General features: G+C 42.1%; 1 protein-coding gene across 1 annotated transcript in view; it reads right to left on the bottom strand.

The window, feature by feature from the left end:
* Positions 1-7,479: 7,479 nt before the first annotated feature.
* The window catches only part of SNX19 (sorting nexin 19), a 264,785-nt gene continuing 253,748 nt past the window's right edge, over positions 7,480-18,516 (bottom strand). Inside the window, exons 11-12 of the mRNA XM_078681942.1 lie at positions 9,915-9,995; positions 7,480-9,806 (exon numbers count right to left, since the gene is read on the bottom strand). Of these exons, the coding sequence (XP_078538068.1) occupies positions 9,803-9,806; positions 9,915-9,995 (85 nt within the window). The 3' untranslated portion in view covers positions 7,480-9,802. The remainder of the gene's footprint in view (positions 9,807-9,914; positions 9,996-18,516) is intronic.

Raw genomic sequence — 18,516 nt, 5'->3', positions numbered from 1 at the left:
GGCTATCTCAGTGTTTGATGTGGTGGCCAAAACTAGACCTTCCATTAAAATGCAGCTTTGAACTTCTTGATGACAAAGGACTTCACATTTGGCAATCATCACTTCCCATTACCATGAGGAAATAAGCAGCATGGACAGAAGTGGCTGTAAAGATGTCACTTACTTGCCAACGCTTTTGAAAGAACAATGGTTCAAGGTAGGCCTTAAGAGATCCTTAGTGGGGAATAGAACAGAAAAGCGAGTACTTAATAAGTCGCTAGGGAGCAGAGGTAGTAGGTACAGGTAGGAGTATTTTATTTTACTCTTTTTTCTCAAGGATATACATAAATAATTATACTGTATTGCAGGTGCTCAAGTGAATAGTATGGTGCAGGACGTGACATAAGTGATAAAAGTGAACGGACTGTCACACAACAACAACAAGGATAAAAACACAACAATTATGTACAAATAGGGCGAGTGAAATTCCTTGGGTAGGTCGACGGCGTTTCGATCTATATAGCTTTAGATCATCATCAGGACAGATGAGCCTCCTGAAACTATAAGAATTTCAATTATGATCTGTTTCCTACATGTATGCTTAACTGGCATTCCTACATGTGTGCTTTAACTTGCAGATAATTTTGTGCTCCCGGTACAATAGAAATAATTTTTATTATCATAATTGAAATTCTTTTATCACTTATGTCACGTCCTGCACCATACTATTCACTTGAGCACCTGCAATACAGTATAATTATTTATGTATATCCTTGAGAAAAAAGAGTAAAATAAAATACTCCTACCTGTACCTACTACCTCTGCTCCCTAGCGACTTATTAAGTACTCGCTTTTCTGTTCTATTCCCCACTAAGGATCTCTTAAGGCCTACCTTGAACCATTGTTCTTTCAAAAGCATTTCGTTACCCCAGGTTCTACTGTATGGGGTCCCCTTGTTTTTAACAAACACTTACTTGCCAACAGCATCCACGTAACCTCCCTGCATGGTTTTGTCGTGTTACTGGAACATTTCTGTGCTGCTTCAACCACCTCAGAATTTACTTTAGGATAGCTGGTTAAGCAGACTACAGTGTTTATGAAGCTTTATATATTATATATCCAGCCAAGGCACAGTAGCTGGGAGAGAGGCGGGTGACTGCTTCAATTTCTTTCCCCCTTGCCAAATGTGATCTACTATTGATATTGGTTTAGGTGACCTTCCAGGTGGATATCTAAAGTCTTGGAGAAAGCACACATTTTCCAAATTAGTAAAGGACTGCAATCTAGTTATGTCGTCCAGGTGAGAGTCCACTGGTGTAGGTTCTGCTTCCTCAAGTCGGTATGTAATATAAATTGTCCCATCCCTGTTGATCATGAGGTTGTGTTGCCTCTAAAAGTTCTAACTCTTCCTATTTAGCCACATAGTCACTCCCTCTATGTTCAACAATTTGAGGAGTAGACAACATTGGCGTGGCAATGGATGCAGAGATAATAGTTGTTGTAGAGGAACAATTAGCATCTATTCTCTTTTGCAGTTTCACATTATGTGAACATGGCTGGAGTGCATTAGAATGCTTTACAAGAGAACCAAGTTCCGTTGCATAATTTTACAGACACAGGGAGATTAAGTAATTTACCCAGATTTACGGGATATTACGTGAGGCCAAGATTTGAATCTGGTCCCCCAGTTCCAAGGTCATCCACTGCAGCCATAGACCACATCTGCTCCCTATCGCTATGTGCGTGAAACTTGGGCTTGAGGAGCGTATTGAAACCTTGCATAATTATTCATCATCATGGACTGAAGATCAAATACAAAATCCATAGTCATTTGCATCACAGGAGTTTCTTTTTAAGCAGGGCTCATCAAACATAGGCCATAATATTAATCATAATGTCAATCACAGTGAGACCTACGATAAAGCCATCAGTGGCTTTGTTCATCTTTATGATAAGTTGGTTCTTGGCATTCAGCATCACAAGAATCACCCATTTCAGGATCGCCATCATCGTCCTAGATATCCTGGCACTTTACATGGAGATCACCCAGACTGTAAAGAAGTCCAAAAAGGAAAATGATCAACATCACCTCCCTTCATATCAGTCCCTGAGTTCCTCATAGGAAGTGTAGATGGCACTTTTATGGGCGATAGATGGGCTTATAACTGGTGCTTTGATACTCTAGTAGGTGAAGTATGTGTCCTCAAACAGAGTTTTTTGGTCAACTACAAAAAGATTTTGTTGAAAGGATGCTCGTCGACGGGCTGTGGTCAAAGGGATGGTCAACAACAGATCCTTTGTCAATGTTCATGGCATCGATGGAAGTATCAACGTAGCCATCAACAGTGCTATCACGAAGGAAGTTATCCTAGTTTAAGTGGTCGACAGTGTGGTTCATGTTGTCAAAGTCTTCGTATACAGTATAGTTTCGTTGATGTGGGAAACAGGTTTCTCCATTGAATATTTGTTTTTAGATGAAGGAATCTGGGAACATTTAGATCATGCTGAAGGCTTCATCAATGATTTTGTCAACGATATTTTAGACAAGCAAATTTCTGAGAAAAAATCATGTTAGACATTTTGTCTTTTTTAATCTCAGCTCTGTAGGATTTAGATTATCCATATGTTAAGATTATTAAAACACTGATTGCATTTTATGTACCCTCTTTGAGGGTGATGGTGTGGATTCTGACAGAACTTTGTTTTCTTGTCAGCTATAAGGATTAAACTTTTGCTGTCTTGCAAGGTTTTGGTGAATAATATCCAACACATTTTGCACTCCTGTGGCCAATGTTGTGGATGTAGGCAATAAATATATCTTCAATGGGATCATCAGTGTAAAAACACTTTTTGCCGCGGGCTGCAGAGTTACTGAAGTGCCTGGCATTACGAAGAAAAAACAGCTCCAGGCCCACGAGTCAGGGAATTTTAAACATTGAAGTAATAAAGATTTTCATACATCATAACTCTTTACAAGCTTTGTCTTTGGAATTATCTACCATTGTGTGGAAGGTGAGATCTGAGCACCTGCATTTATTTCTCGTCAACCTTTGTTGTTTATTGTTCATTTACAGCTGTCTATTTCTACATTTTTTAAAAATTCTGATTCACAAATTCATTGCGACGCTACTGAACAGCAGCCAGGCCTGGGACTTTTTATGGATCTCAATAAAATAAAATATAAGCATGTATTATCGTGGGTCACTGGCTGCTGGAACTGCAAGGGGATTGGATGTTGGAAAACATGTATTTCATCACTTTTATGTGGGACCCAGACCTTTTTAGAGCTGGTGGGCTTCCATGATTTATATATATATATATATATATATATGAATTTAAATCTATACTATTGAGCAATATCATTGAAAAGCTTACACTTGACATTCCTAGAGATATTTTCCCATGCACAGAATCATGTATAGATAGGGGAGAAGTTGAAATAACCAAAAACGTACTGTATAGTAATGTCATGTGCTCTTACACAATAATGGAAGAAAGGTGAATTTTCAATTCTCCGCATCGCTTAGCCAGATCAGGCGATGTAAGGATAGAAACACAGACAACCATCATTAACCAACAAGGTGGGACCAACCAAACTTATATGTTTTTGTTGCCCTCGCTGACAACAGAATGAGGACGCAGAGTCAGATCTATAGATGGATGCCTATGCCTAAACAAGACTTTAGGAAGTGTCCTTTCTAAAAAGGTTCAGGACATCTCCGGAGTTGGGCATACTGCATTGGTCACATTCAAAAAGCTTAGGGTGAGTACCAACAACTCTATCAAGAATGGCCTGATGCATACAAATATTCAGGACAACACCACCTGTATAGACATGTAGTATATGTGCATGGAGAAATCTGTGCAGATGGGCCGCACACCTGATAGATGGAACAGTTACTCACTAGTAACAATAGTTAACATGAGTATATTATTTGGAATAAATATGAATATAACTTTATTTAACCTCTTTATAACCCAATTCAAGTCACTATCTTGTATAATCCCATGTTTGCCTTTGTCACCTTTGATTTTTTTAATATAGCACGAATGCTAATACTTGAATTTTCACAGTCAGTCAGTCAAACCACTTTATTCGATTAATTAAAATCATAAAAGTACATATACAAAACACAAGACTATACAATACAAATGGGCAATACATAAATGTAAACAATTTCTACACAAAAATATAGATATTTTAAGGCTAAAAAGAAATATCAGATAAAAAGGATTACGTGATGTTAAAATTCAAAGAAGTTCATAGTTCAATCAACATAGGGAATCTTTCGCTCCTGAGACGAACAGCAGCAACAAGAAAACTGGCGATGTTAAAAATGTTCCAGGTATTATCTAACAGTTGAAGCTACATTAGGGCTGGTCTAACCTGTAAAAAGCTCTTTCCTCTCAGGAGCGGAATTAAAAACTTTTTCCTGATGTCAGTATAAAAATCGCAAAACAATATAAAGTGCATGGTATCCTGATTTGAAAAACTGTCACAGTTGCACGGGGCTGTGCCTTCAGGTTTACATCAATCTGAGAAATTACCCAGTGAAAAGTGGATCAGGTTAAAGTGAAACCTGGTCAGAAGCCAGCGATGGAAGGGCTTTGTCACAATTCTTAAGTAGGGCTCTAATGATGGCGATGAAATTATTAAATAATGAGCCCTTACCAAAGGTTTTCTTATTTCCTGATCCTCCCGTTCTAGCCCCAATATATTCAAGAACTGCAAATTTACCCATTTTAGGTCAGTTTTCTTGATCCCTTCAGGGGCATTATAAATGTCTGGACACCCTAGTTTAATGAACATGCCCTTAACATATGACAACCACTGGATGTTACTAGCTTTATCTAAAACAACACAATCCCTTAAAATCTGGTGGTTCAACGTTAGTTCTGGGTTAAGCCAGGTTTTTATCCAACAAACCAAGGGGGCCAGACTCACCAAGTCAATCACATAACCCATCCCCAGTTCCTGGTGGATAGCGAAAGTTATGGTTGATTGGGGGACAGACAAGAGGGAGAGGAAACATTTATTTTCTGCCATCTGGACCCCTGCCGCTTGCTTGTACACCCAGATAGCTGCACCGTACGTGGCGATAGCCAAACATTTCGACTTGTAAATGGCAAGAATTGCCTCACAGGGCCTGGCTCCCAGTCGCCGTGCAAAACCAAGTAGCGCTGACGATGATCTCACTACTGCATTCTTTTTGGCTTTGAGCTGGGGGACCCATGAGCATCTATCATCAAATACAACCCCCAAATATGTAAAAACTGTCAGTCTGGTCACCTCAGTCCCATTACAATGAAAGGTTTTAGCTATGTTCTTTCGTTGACCCATAGTCAAGACGTGGGATTTAGAAATAATGACCACCAAATCCAGGGAATTCATAAAGGTCCCAAATGCATCAAGGAGTCTCTGGAGACCTAGCGGGTTTCGTGCTAGTAGCATTGCATTGTCCACATTTAGGAGGACCGGAATGGTCCTCTATACCTACGCGCGGGATGTCCAGACGAGCCTTATCCAGAGTTTTATCTAGGGCATTAATATATAGTGTAAAGAGTAAAGGGGCCAATATCCAGCCTTGGCGAACACCTCTGCCAGACTTAAAATGTTGTGTGCATTTGCCCTCCTGAGTGACCCTAACAGCCGCATAAAGATCCCGATGTAGGTCAGCTAAAAAAGAAACCAAACGGGGATCAATCCCTATATCAAGTAAAATGGACCATAGCCTTAATCTGTTCACGAAATCGAAAGCTGACGATAAATCCATAAAGCCCATATATATGGAGCCCTAGGAGGCTACAGTATATCTATTTATCAGTAAGTATAGATTGAGGCACTGGTCCATAGTACTTCTACCTGCTCTAAAACCATACTGAAGATTGGATAAAACCCATTTTCATTTACACAATCAGTGATTTTGACCAAAATCACCTTACCTAAGATTTTAACGGCAGAGTCTATCAGTGAAATGGGCATGTAGCACCTAGGGTCACCTCTCTGCCCCTTTTTAAAAAATGGAATAATAGTGGACTGGGACCATGAAACAGGGAACCCCTGGACAACTGTGGAATTAAAAACATTAGTTAAAATTTTAGCCCAGAGTTTGGCATCACCCTTATAGAGGTCGACAGGGACACCATCAGGGCCAGGTGCCTTATTACTAGATGAATCTATTATTGCCCTCTCAATGTCTTCCTCTTTAAAGGCCAACATAGGTAGGTTGTTACTAGTGTCTAAAACTGAAAAAGACTCATGTAGCTCGTTGACCCGTAAATGCCCTCGAAATGAGATAGCCACTGGTCTTCTGAGATGTTGTTTTCCAGGCTACCATTCTCCTGCCCCGAAAAAAGTGGGTCTATTAACAATGGCCCAAAACTTTTTTTTTTTAAATTTTCAGAGTCAAAAGATGGAAATGACCACGGCAAACTTAAATACTCATTGTGTAATTATACTTCTCCTGCATGTAAGTCCTTTGCTTCTGTTGGTTAGCAGGCTGCAAGTTTTTGAGTATGAGGATCAAACTGAAGAATATGTTTATATGCTTGGGTGTAGGTTGGATAATGTGGGCTTCACTCCCACGGCCAAAGGCCAGACAATTTCAATAATAGACGTATACTGACTTCCCCCTAGCCTTCATCGGATTTTGCCCAATAGGACAATAGTAGAAAACCTGCCAAAACCTGAGAAGGGTCTATTGGATAGTTCTCAACACTATGTCACATAGTGTCGTGTCAGGTCATGATCATCTTCTGGTTTCTTTCAGGGTTCACATTCAGTTTGATATGTAAGATGGCCACATGCCTTGTCTTAGTAAGCCAGCCTGGGGTAAAGAGGTACTATAAGTGAAGTTTGTTCATGGGTGATCAAAACCATTTCTGTATTGATGTCCATGTCACAGGAAATCAAACGTTTAAAGAAAATTCTTCCACACACATATCAAAAATGAAATCTACCAACGAGTCCACAGAGAGAAAATTGGAGAAGTCTATGAATTTATTTTTTTAATCACAAACTGGTCATGGTGAGATGTTATTCATGCTGTTTTGATTTCCACCAGGGTTCTGTGAGTGAGAATTCATTTATATGAAGTTTGAACATGACCATTTACAGTGTCTGCACATGTATCTCTTTGACATCAGAGGTGTTCTGCTGCCATTCTTTGTGTAGAATATTTAGGGGGTTGGTCTGTTTTACATTTGAAGGTCATAACATACTGTGCAGTATCCTGTGCCCCCCGCTTTCTGTATGCAGTACACTGTTATCTGGCTGAAATCGATAGCATGAAGTAGCTTATAGACTAACTTGCTATAAGTGCCAAAAGGTGGATGTGCAGAAATCTCCCTTTAGGTGACCACTGTTGCTGCTGACATCCTGTATAACAAACTCAGTTTTTGCTAATGTCTGAGCTATTCAATTAATGCCAGGAAATTAAGCTCAATAAAAAAGGTAAAACTCAATCAGCATGACAGGTAAACACACAGATAATACATATGTTGTTGTTAATTTATTTATTCGCTTTGCTACTCAACCTTCATATATAAATAAACATATATAGACAGACCAAAATATAAATGTCGATTGTAGCATATTCACCATTACGAAATATCCAATTGTACGCAGACAGTGGATGTAATATAATTCATACACTAAAATGGTATTCAAAATATTTATCACAGGGAAAAGTGTGCATTTGTTGTCGTTTGGTCTTATATGTGACCATCCAATGATTTTGTGCATCTGATGTCAAGAACACTTAACATAATATAAAACCGACATTCCAAGGCTCTGCAAGTACCACCGAGGTAAATGGCCATTAACAAGAATGGGCAGTACAACGATTTATTCCGTTTGTGGACTTAGTATGATGTAACTAGAGTTTACCTACATCGAGATGAATTAGCATAGTCACCGATTCTAAAGCAGTCTTCTTTGTGATGGATGGAATCAAAGATGGCGGATAACTGTGGGTACTCATTGGAGCTTCCCAACCAAACAAGCTGAGAAGATGTCCTGGACCTCATCTCTTGACAAAAGTGATAATACTAGCAACAATAAGTGGTTTGGAAAAAATCCACCGTACACTACCAGAGGTAACACTGGTGCACGAGACAGTAGAATGCAAATAGAAGTCATGTGCAAATGATGTAATGGGCTGGCGTTCTAACAAATCTGCATGGTTGGGCACCACATAAGGATTAAAATTAACATAAAACACGAACTTCTAGTTACAGACCACTAAGCATTATTAGAACTCAGCTAAATTAGAGCTCGCATGCACCTGACTGATATAAACGAATTCTTTAGTACAACCAGATTAAAATTACATGATGTTGTGTAAGGGAGTACATTACTGAGTGATTACCCAAAACCTGGAATGTACATTCTCTAAAGACGGTTTGTCTTGACTGCTATTTAGGATGCTCGTCAACCTCTTCATGGTCCGACTGGAGCTCCCAAACATACAAGCGAAGGCATACATATTGTCAGAACAGACCACAGCAGCACTCGTAAGCATATACAGAGGTTAGGGTCCCAGCAGCTGAATGCACAGTATTGAAAAAGATGGGCAAGTGACCTTTTATCTAAACTGCAACAAACAAGCTACTGCTCTTACGACCAGAGTTCCCACTCATACAGGTTCTGTGGCTTGAGGCAAAGTACAGAATGCTGGTCATGAATGAGCGACAGAGCTGTTCAGTAACTGTGTTTTGGATGGTTCTCACCAGCACCATCATGGGTTGGAGCATGGGCTACTGAAAGAAGAGCTGAACTGCACAGAGGACTGCAAGAGCTAGAAAAAAAGACTCAACAGCAGGAAGCTGCGGGGTGGGACCAATGGCGCTGCAGAGTGTGGTGCTAACCGGAACAGGAGGTAATCAGCAGCTCTGAAAGAGGGTGCTCAACTGTGATACTAAGAACGAGGAAAGTAACACCAGTGTTGTGAGGGAGTGAAGTGGCTGGCACTTGAGCTGAACTTTAAAGGGCAGAGGCATAGGCAATGGAGGGGGGCAATGCTGTATAAGCATAATGAAGCCTAAGAAGTTAATACCATACCATGGAGGCAAAGGGAGGCTTGTGAGGGGTGGAAGCAAACAAAAGTGAGAGCAAGCAACAGCCAGGTAGTCGATGGCAAGGAGTGAAGGAAAGGCAAGCATACTACAAACACTCAATTTAATTTAAATAGTTTCACATTCGGCAGCCTAGACTGGCCACCCTGCTCTTAGTTTTCATATTCACCTACCTAAAGAAATATCACACCCCAAAACACAAACATAACTAGTGTTCCGAAGGGGCATGTCTTCCAGTTAAAATCTCTACAGCTACAACAAATCAGCAGCAACTCTTGTTGTCCTTCAGACAAACTTATAAGCCACTCTTCCTCTTAGCTCCACATCTTCTCCATCACCTAGTGACAGGAGCCGTTTCTACACCAACATCTGGATTCCTGCTACCCACACGTAGCACGTCTACTCCAGACTCCTAAGGGAGGTTGGAGCTCAATTATTTACTGACTATGTGGGCCATGGTTCCGGATACTGTGTGTGTTCTCGTCTTCATTAACTCATTCAATCTGCAACAAATCCATCAATGTTCGATGTCCAGATCTGAGACATGGTACAGAGGTTCTCACTTGGGACCAGGATTACAGTGGAAAGTCATCTCATGCAGAACTCCACATGTGGTCTGGTCGAACATGCTGTACGCAGATGCAGCCAAGGAAGGGCAGTCCATTGTTGGGTGGTGATCGGGGCACTTTCTACCCACTCGGGAGTCCACCATCCAACTGCTTCAGTCACAAGCACTTCTCCATCCTCACTACCTGCCCATGAGGAATACAAACACAGCTGGTGAGAAATGGTAGAGATGGCAACCTCACAAAGTACACTGTCCTTTTTTCTCCACACCGACAGTGTGACATTGGCCTTACACATGTCTGGTAAATGAGTCCTTGGAAGGATTAAGCACCAGGACTTCCAACAGAATATCCCATACACAGAAGACCAGGTGCCTGGTTAGGAAAAAAGAGAACAAGAGATGAAGTAATAACAGTGTATTAAAGTTTAATTAGAGACATCATGAGGAATGAATACAAACAAGACACCTCTAAACCACAAATGTGCTCTGTAAAGCAATTCTTTTTTACAGACTGTAGTGTACAGAACATGAGCACACAACGCACAACACGTACATGAAGGCCTTGGTGAAACTTGAGTCATTTCTGCAAAGGAAATGCCTAAAAAAGTCACGGAATGCCGGTACGACATGTAGCGCTATGACTTAGTATGATCTACTTCCTTCAGAAAATGGGACCAAATCACGCCTAAGACAAACAGTAATCACTTGTGTTGAGCTTAAACAAAATGTCACCCAGGCTTAAACACTTATAGCAAGTTCAATGTCAAGGAGGAATACGGTATGAAAAAAGCTACATGGCTGTATCTGCAGTTGTCAGGGTTGATATGTTTTATAAATTCACGTGCTTAAATTATTAGCGGTCTCCACTCAGGGATTCCATGTATGTGGTATTTGTATGACTAAATAATTGCAGAGCCCCGTGGAAGGGGAGGAGGGTGATTTACACGTGAATAAATTACAAATATCAAAGCTGGGGAACAGTAATTTACAAATATGTAACATTTTCTTCTTCAGTGTTGGATATTTCATATGTTCACAAGCTTCAATAAACACAAAGAAGTAACAGAACAGTAATAGTGGCATGCAGGGATAAGGCTTACCTTAAGCAAAACAGGTTACAAAGTGTTACCTACCCACTCGCAATAGCATGGTGGCATGTTCGTCAAAGCAGTAATACTATGAGAAATAAGTATTGTTGTTCATGCTGACACTTTGTAGGTGTTTTCAAGGGCACTCTGGCAAACCGAGTGATTGTAGGTGCCATGCCTCTAGCAGAGACAGCGATGACCCCAGCAGAGAGCAGGCTACCCACACGAGTGCCAGCTCTAGTAACACAAAAAAGCAATCCATACAAAAAAGCTTTGCTTTAAGACATGGGAGCCTTGCTTTGCAGGGATTTGTCCTTGCTTTTTTTTTTAAGCAGCAGAGTTTGTCTGATTTAGGGAAGCCTCACCCAAGTAGAGTTTTAAACATCTTTTAACGTCCGAAGGGTTCAACAGCAATTCTGCTACAGTGCATGGCGGCACGAAAAGAGAAAACAAATCGATATTCGCTTTACCTTCAAAAACGTACATCAGGAATGAATTTTGAATGAGTTCTGAGAGACATCCTGCTGTTTAAGAAACACATCAAAGTTGTTTGAAAGCGGGAACGCTTTAATCTTACTAAATTGCCTGGCAGTGGTGATGGCGAACATGTACATTTTCTAAAAAAGATGTTGAATTGAAACCCTATGAACAAGTTCAAAAGGATTAGAGATATTAGGTTCTATCATGGGCAAGCATAGTAGAGTGTGGAAACGTTCAGAAATGTTCCTTCACACGTTCCTTTACTATTCTAGAACGTAAAGACAGACGTTTAGATCTTCTGAAACATTTTAAAATGGCAGCCATATGTACCCGAGAGAAGGATATATAATCCCCGATTTGGTTAGATGGAAAAGAAAGGCATAAATTGGTGTGGAGACATTAGGGGCCAGATGTACGACCTTTCCATTTTGTGAGTCGCAAATTGCATGGTTTTGCAACTCACAATTTGAGACTCGCAAAATGGAATGTACCACAGTGTCTCAGACACTGTCATTCCCAATTGTAAAGAATTGTCCGCACACGAGGCTTGTGTAGTAAATTATTTTATTTGAGTAAATACACCAACACAGGCTGCGCGCAGCGGAGCGCCAGGAATGCTGCAGCTCTGCTTGTCATCAGCTGTCCAACTATCAAAACAAACTGACTGCTGGTGACAAGGGTGGTGGTACACTGTCCTCACGGGGACACATGAACGGCGTAAGAACAAACGGTGTCCTCGAAGGGACACACAAGGCAAACATAACACATCCTCCTCCTTTGGAAAGAGTCCTCACGGGGGACACATGAACGGCGTAACAACAAACGGTGTCCTCGAAGGGACACACAAGGCAAACATAACACATCCTCCTCCTTTGCAAAGAGAAAAAGAAGGAAAGGAAGGAGGACACAAGAAAAGAAAGGAAGCACGAATAGCGAGAGAGAAAGTGAGAATGGGAGAGAGAGAGAGAGAGAAAAAGAGAGAGGGAATTAACGAATGGCATAAAACATGTGGTAGCGGCGTGAGTGGGGTTACTCACAAATGTAATCCGCCAGTTTGACGGGAGGTAGCAACCTCCTGCCTGCTCTGCTAGTAGTGGTGGGATGCGAGGTGTCATGCACAAGTGTGGCAGGTAGTTGCCTCCGGGTCTGTTCACAGTGTTTCCATCAGGTAAAACACGCACGGGTGCGATGGCGGGCTGCACGGCTGTGTTGGGTAAGCAGGCATCGGTGGTGCAGGATTCAAAATCAGAGTCATCGTCAGATAAACCTGTGGATTTACATCTGCCATTCCTGGTCGCGGGAGACTCACTGGAATCATTACAGGGCTTCCCGTTGGTGGGCTCCTTCAACGTTTTATTGTAGAAGGAGAGGGCAGAGAAGTGTCACACTTTGCCGTCGCTCAAGAGAACGGAATTGCAGAACACTTCGCGTACAGTTAAAGGTGGGGAGTACCTATCTTGACCTTTGCCTATGTGCCCACTTTTCTTGACCTTGACAGAGTCCCCGATGTTGAGCTCAACAGGTTTGCAGCCATGTTTTAGGTCGTATTTGGCCTTAATACTGGATTGAACCCGTATCAAGCTCTCCTTAATCAGGTTGGCTGACCAGTGTGTTCTTTTCGTGGCCAGGGTCCAACCCACATTATCTTTGGACAACAGTGTCCTTCCCCGCATAAGCTCAAATGGGCTGTGGCCAGTGGAGCCCATGGGTGTTTTGCGATATGCCCAGATCGTTTTAAGAATTTCTTGTCTCCAACTCAGGCCGTTGCTGCAGGCCAGTTGTACTATGCCCTTGAGTACTCTGTTAAAGCGTTCAACGGCACCGTTGCCCACTGGGTGGTAAACAGAGGTAGTTTTGTGTTCAATTTGGTTCCTCATCATATAAGCCTTGAACACTTCTAACATGAATTGAGGTCAATTTCTGCTTTCTTAACAATCTTGAGTGCGAGCCACTTGGAAAAAATGGTCTATGACTACAATGATATACCATTGCTCCATATGCTCTAATATGGGACCCATTATGTCCACCCCATCCTCTCCCAGGGCATACAGGGGCACGGAATGGGGTGAAGTGGTGGTCAGAAGGTGATCTGCGTTTTGTCTGAATTAACACATAGGGTGCAATCTCTGACCATCCTCTCTACTGCCAAACTAATGCCAGGCCACCAATAGCTGTTTTTGACCCTGCTCTTAGTTTTCCCTATGCCTATATGTCCTTTGTGGCACAAGTTCAGTATTTTCCCCCTGAGACTACTGGGAGGGATGGCTCTACCCCCTCTTAATAGCTGACCATTTTTGAGTGAAAGATCATCCTTGACCTCCCAGAAGTGTCGCAGGGGCTCGGATAACTTGCCCTTACATGACCACCCATTATTTAGCATTTTCACCACTTGTTTTAAGTCTTTGTCCTTGTCCAGCTCACTCAACCATACGTCCTTAGAAATACCATCAATTTAACCATCTATGGTGGCTATGCATGACTTATCTGCCTACTTCTGTTTGTCAGTGTCCTTAAGCTCAACTGGCACTCTGCTTAAGAAGTCTGCTACAACATTCTATATGCCTGGCACATATTGAATGTCGTAATCATAGTCAAACAGGCGCACTGATAATATTGCCAGCCTTGGCGACGCCGTGTACAGCCCCTTTGTCGTGAACACTTTAGTTAGGGGTTTGTGGTCGGTGCACAGCGTGACTTTGTTTCACCAAATGAATTGTCTGAAATGTTCCAGAGCCCATACGCACGCATGTACTTCATGCTCAATGACTGAGAATTTCTCCTCTGCGGTGGTCAAGACACGCGATGCAAAAGCTATCGTACACTCCACCCTTTTTGTCTTTTTGGGTGAGTACAGCTCCTATCCCTTTGGAACTTGCATCTGTAGTGACAAATTTCTCTAGAGACGGGTCAAAACCTTGCAATGGTAAGGCGGAGCACATTTCTTCTTTTAATGTACAGAACGCTTGTTGACTCACCTCCCTCCATTGGAACTTGTTTTTCAACTTAAGAAGTTGTCTCAATTCGAATGTCTTGCTTGAAAAGTTTTTTACAAACTACGCATAAAACTCAGCTAGACCCAAAAAGGATCTTCACTCATCCTTGTTGCTTGGCACAGGTGAATTCTTAATTGCATGTAGGAGTTATTTTTTAGGTTTTATACCCACTCCTGTGATTTCATGACCTAGATAGTTCACTGAATTACATGCAAATGTGCACTTCTTGTGCTCTGCTGTTAACCCCTCGGCATCCAGGATATCTAGAACTTGCTTTACTTTCGTATCATGCTCCTTCTCGGTCTTTCTTACCCATTAAAAGGATAGCATCTTGGAACACAAGAATTCCAGAGACTTCTTTGAAGGCGTGATGCATTAGCCTCTAGAACATCATCGCAGCTGAAGCCAAACCGAATGGTACCCTGGTAAACCTGAAACATCCAAAGGGCGTGATGAAGGTAGTAAGGTGTTTGCTGTCGCGATGCAGGGGTACCTGGTGGTAGGCTGACTTCAAATCGGTTGTAGAAAACCACTTAACCCCCTTGGTGCTGGTCAACATCTCGTTTATCCTTGGGAGAGGAAATTGTTCAACGACTATGTTGCTGTTGAGGTCGCGCAGATCGATGCACAACCTCAATTTTCCATTGGGACGTTTGGACACGACCAATGGTGCAACCCACTCCTAGGCCTCTACTCGTTCCATGGTGCCATCTTCAAGCAGCTTGCTCATCTTTGATAGAGAACGGTAGATTTCTTGCTTTGTGTACGACTGGAATCTGGATTTACATGGATTCTATGTTGGTACCCCTTCAGTGCACCTATGTTACCGCTAAAAACCCTCGGGTATTTGTGCAGCATGGATTTGCCATAGTCATCCTTGCTTTGAACTGCCAAAACAGGATCAGACTTGCTGGGGTCGAGTATGATTCCTAGATTACCCTGGTCCATCCTCCCTAGCACTGATGGTCCAACCGCAGCCACATACAGTTTTCCAGTGGATTGCCTTCCCTTGAACTCGAAAACTAGCTTCCTGAAACCACATACATCAATTGGTTCACCTGTGAAGGACCTGATGATGATGCCTGGTCTTTCGAGTTGTCCACCAATCCTAGGCTTGAACTTTTCCTCCCACACTTTGTTGGTGACTATTGTGTATGGCGAACCTGAGTCAGCTACAATACTGATCTCGACCCCCCCCCCCCCCCCCAATGGTCATGTTGCAGACTGGCTTCTTCTTCTTAAGCATGCTGTCGTCATTGATCTTGTTGATCTGATCTTCCTCTATGCTCAGCACAAACATGTTAACATCTTCCTCTCCTGATGTGTCTTGGTATTCTGCTGCCTCCTCATCCACAACTTTGACTGAGCATGCATATTTTTTACGGCATGCTTTTTGAAAATGTCCAAATACTTCACAGTATGAACACTTTACGCTGCGAGCTGGGCATTTCATGTCATCTGCCATGTGGGTAGTGCTTCCACACCTGTAGCAACGCCTCTTGTTGCCCTCAAAAGGTTTGTTGTAAGTACTTTTTGATCCTTTGTTGCTCCACGTTTGTTTGGGATTACGTCTGAATTCTGTTCCTTTATTTACAGTCTCCCCCTCCTTCTTTTCTTTGCTTTCATTTAGAACTGCTTTGGCGCAAAGACGTGTAAGATGTGCTATCCTCGCAATGTCAATGATGTTCTGTAGGGGGTATTCACCTTTGGCCCACAAATTGTCCTGTATGTTGGAATTTGACCCTTGCATGACAATTTGGTCCCTCATGAATTTATCGTGCAGACCTCCAAAACGGAAATTGATAGCAAGGTTTTTTAGTGCTGACACATAGTCTTCAATGGACTCATCCTTCCCTTGCTTCCTGTGGAAGAATTTATACATGTCCACACCTACGCAAACTGTAGGTTTGTAGTAGGTGTTAAGGTCGTCAATTGCATTTAAAAATACATCACCCTCATTCTCCCCTCTGGCTTTCTTATTTATTTTATTGAATACTTTAATACCACCAGCACCTAGACAGGGTAGCAACATTTTGTATGTCTTTTCTGCTTTAAAACTTCGAGATATAGTTTATGAAATATTCCGTCCATTCCTCCCACTTGAGGAATGGTTCACCACCTGTGGGCAGGAATGCTTGAGGGGGTGGTAAGGTCCACAAATACCCAGAAGCCATTTTTTGGTAGGTTAATGTTTTATCTTAAGTACTGTTGTGACTATGTTGCATAAGTATGTTCCAATTGTAAATAGTTCCTGAGGAGGTTTCAGTTGAATGCTTTGCTACTGTTTATTATGCTACCGCCCTTTATTATTTAGGCAAAGCTCTGCTTGGTAACTTTCACTATATAATGTGCTCACCTTTATTGACAGTTCCTCAGATACTTTTCTGTGAGCTGAATAGTACTTAAAGAGTTGCAAGTGTGTTGCTCCTCCTGTGCTCCGGTCAAATTTGTTTACTTTCCTTTTTTTCTGTTGAAGCCTAAGATGGAGACACGTTTACGTGTGGCTGCGTCATTAAATAGGCTGAAACGCTGATTTCTGGTGATTTAAGATGGCCGCCGGTGCGTAACATCAGCACGCTTATCTTATCACCTGTTACAACACCTGCCGCTTCTTACGCACACTCAGCTGACAGTTGATGCCGGTGGTTGATTCTGTTGAACTGTCACACTGAGTCGTTGGTTCTTCACCCAAGACCGATTAACTTCCAGTCGTTTTTCATATGTAGTAAGTTTGTGGTATTACTCAACGGTTGACATCCTGTCACACTTTCATTCCGTTCCTTTACCACAAAGAGTTATGACACTTTTCAATCTTCAATAATTATCATTCAGTTCTCATGCATCGCGTTGGACTTTTCAATATTTCATTGTCCTTTTTCTCTTATTTGACTATTGCTGACTGACCTTTAAAAAAAAAAAAGTATTTTTCTTCTTCTGTATTCAGCTTTGGCAGCATAGTATTTTGCTAAATTCTTTCTTTTTTTTCCTCTGATGAAGTGCCAATAGAACTTGCTTCTGGTGGGTCCGCGTGCTGGTGCTCGTCGCCAATTCTGTAAAGAATTGGCCGCACACGAGGCTTGTGTAGTACATTCTTTTATTCAAGTAAATACACCAACACAGGCTCCACGTAGCGGGGCGCAAGGAATGCTACAGCTCTGCTTGTCATCAGCTGTCCAACTGTCAAAACAAACTGACAGCTGGTGACAAGGGTGGTGGTACACTGTCCTCACGGGGACACATGAACAGCGTAACAACAAACGGTGTCCTCGCAGGGACACACAAGGCAAACATAACACCAATGGGGTCGCAAACAACCTGCCTCATTAATATTCATGAGGCAGGTCGCAATTTGTGACCCCATTGGGAATGGCCAGCACTTAGAGGGATGGTGGCCTGCTGGGTTCAGCAGACCACCATGTCTGTGACTGCTTTTTAAATAAAGCAGTTTAAAAAAAAATGCAGCCTGTTTTCCTTAAAGGAAAACGGGATGCATTTAAAAAAGAAAAATGAAACGATTCTGTTTAATTTATTAAGAGTAGGTAGTGGTCCGTGGGGCCACAGCCTGCTCTTAACAAATATTTTTGTTGCCAGTCACAAAGGGGGAGGGGTCCTCTGAGGACCCCTTTCCATCTAAGAGTGGCTTACCACCTTTTTGAAGTAGGTGGTAAACTGCGCATTTTTTGCGACTGCAATTGTGGTCGCAAAACAATCGTACATAGAAGTGCGATTCGCGGTTAGGAAGGGAAGGAGAGAGCGCTTGTGTTACAAGGGCGTTGGGACTCTAGCCACCACTGCAGTGTTTCTTTTAATTAAGGTGATTCCCCACTACCTGTTGACATTGCATGTTTAGTTTGCTTCATAGAAAAACTTCATTGTGGTCGCAGGAGCACATGCAGCCTATGGGCACCTTGAGTTTTCTAACTAACAAGGCTTGAGTGGAATGAACAGAAGTGGCAAGAAGCATACCTTGTGATTCCTACGGAGCGAAAAACAGACCTTGCCTATGACTGGCAGAGGGGCATCTAGAAAGAATATGTTTCTTGATGGACACAGAATGATTTTTGTGTAATGTACAACGAGATCTAAACTCTTCGCTAAACTCGAGCAGGTTTGGGCAGTGCTGATGGACATGAATGTTGTGCAAGATCCTAAGTGCATAAAGATAAAATACTTATTTTTTTATTTCTTACACTTATTTGCTCCAGTCTGCTGATGTTCAGGCTGCAGGTGTGCACCGAGCCACCGGAGGTGGTGAGCTTGTCAGGCAGATAGGCAGGGGTTCCGGTTGTGATGACATTGTAGATGATGCAACTGATTCTGAAGACTGTGCATG

Source organism: Lissotriton helveticus, chromosome 3_1, assembly GCF_964261635.1.
Source record: "Lissotriton helveticus chromosome 3_1, aLisHel1.1, whole genome shotgun sequence".
Taxonomy (NCBI): domain Eukaryota; kingdom Metazoa; phylum Chordata; class Amphibia; order Caudata; family Salamandridae; genus Lissotriton; species Lissotriton helveticus.
Note: the sequence above shows the minus strand (reverse complement) of the source record. Positions and strands in the feature narration are given on the sequence as shown.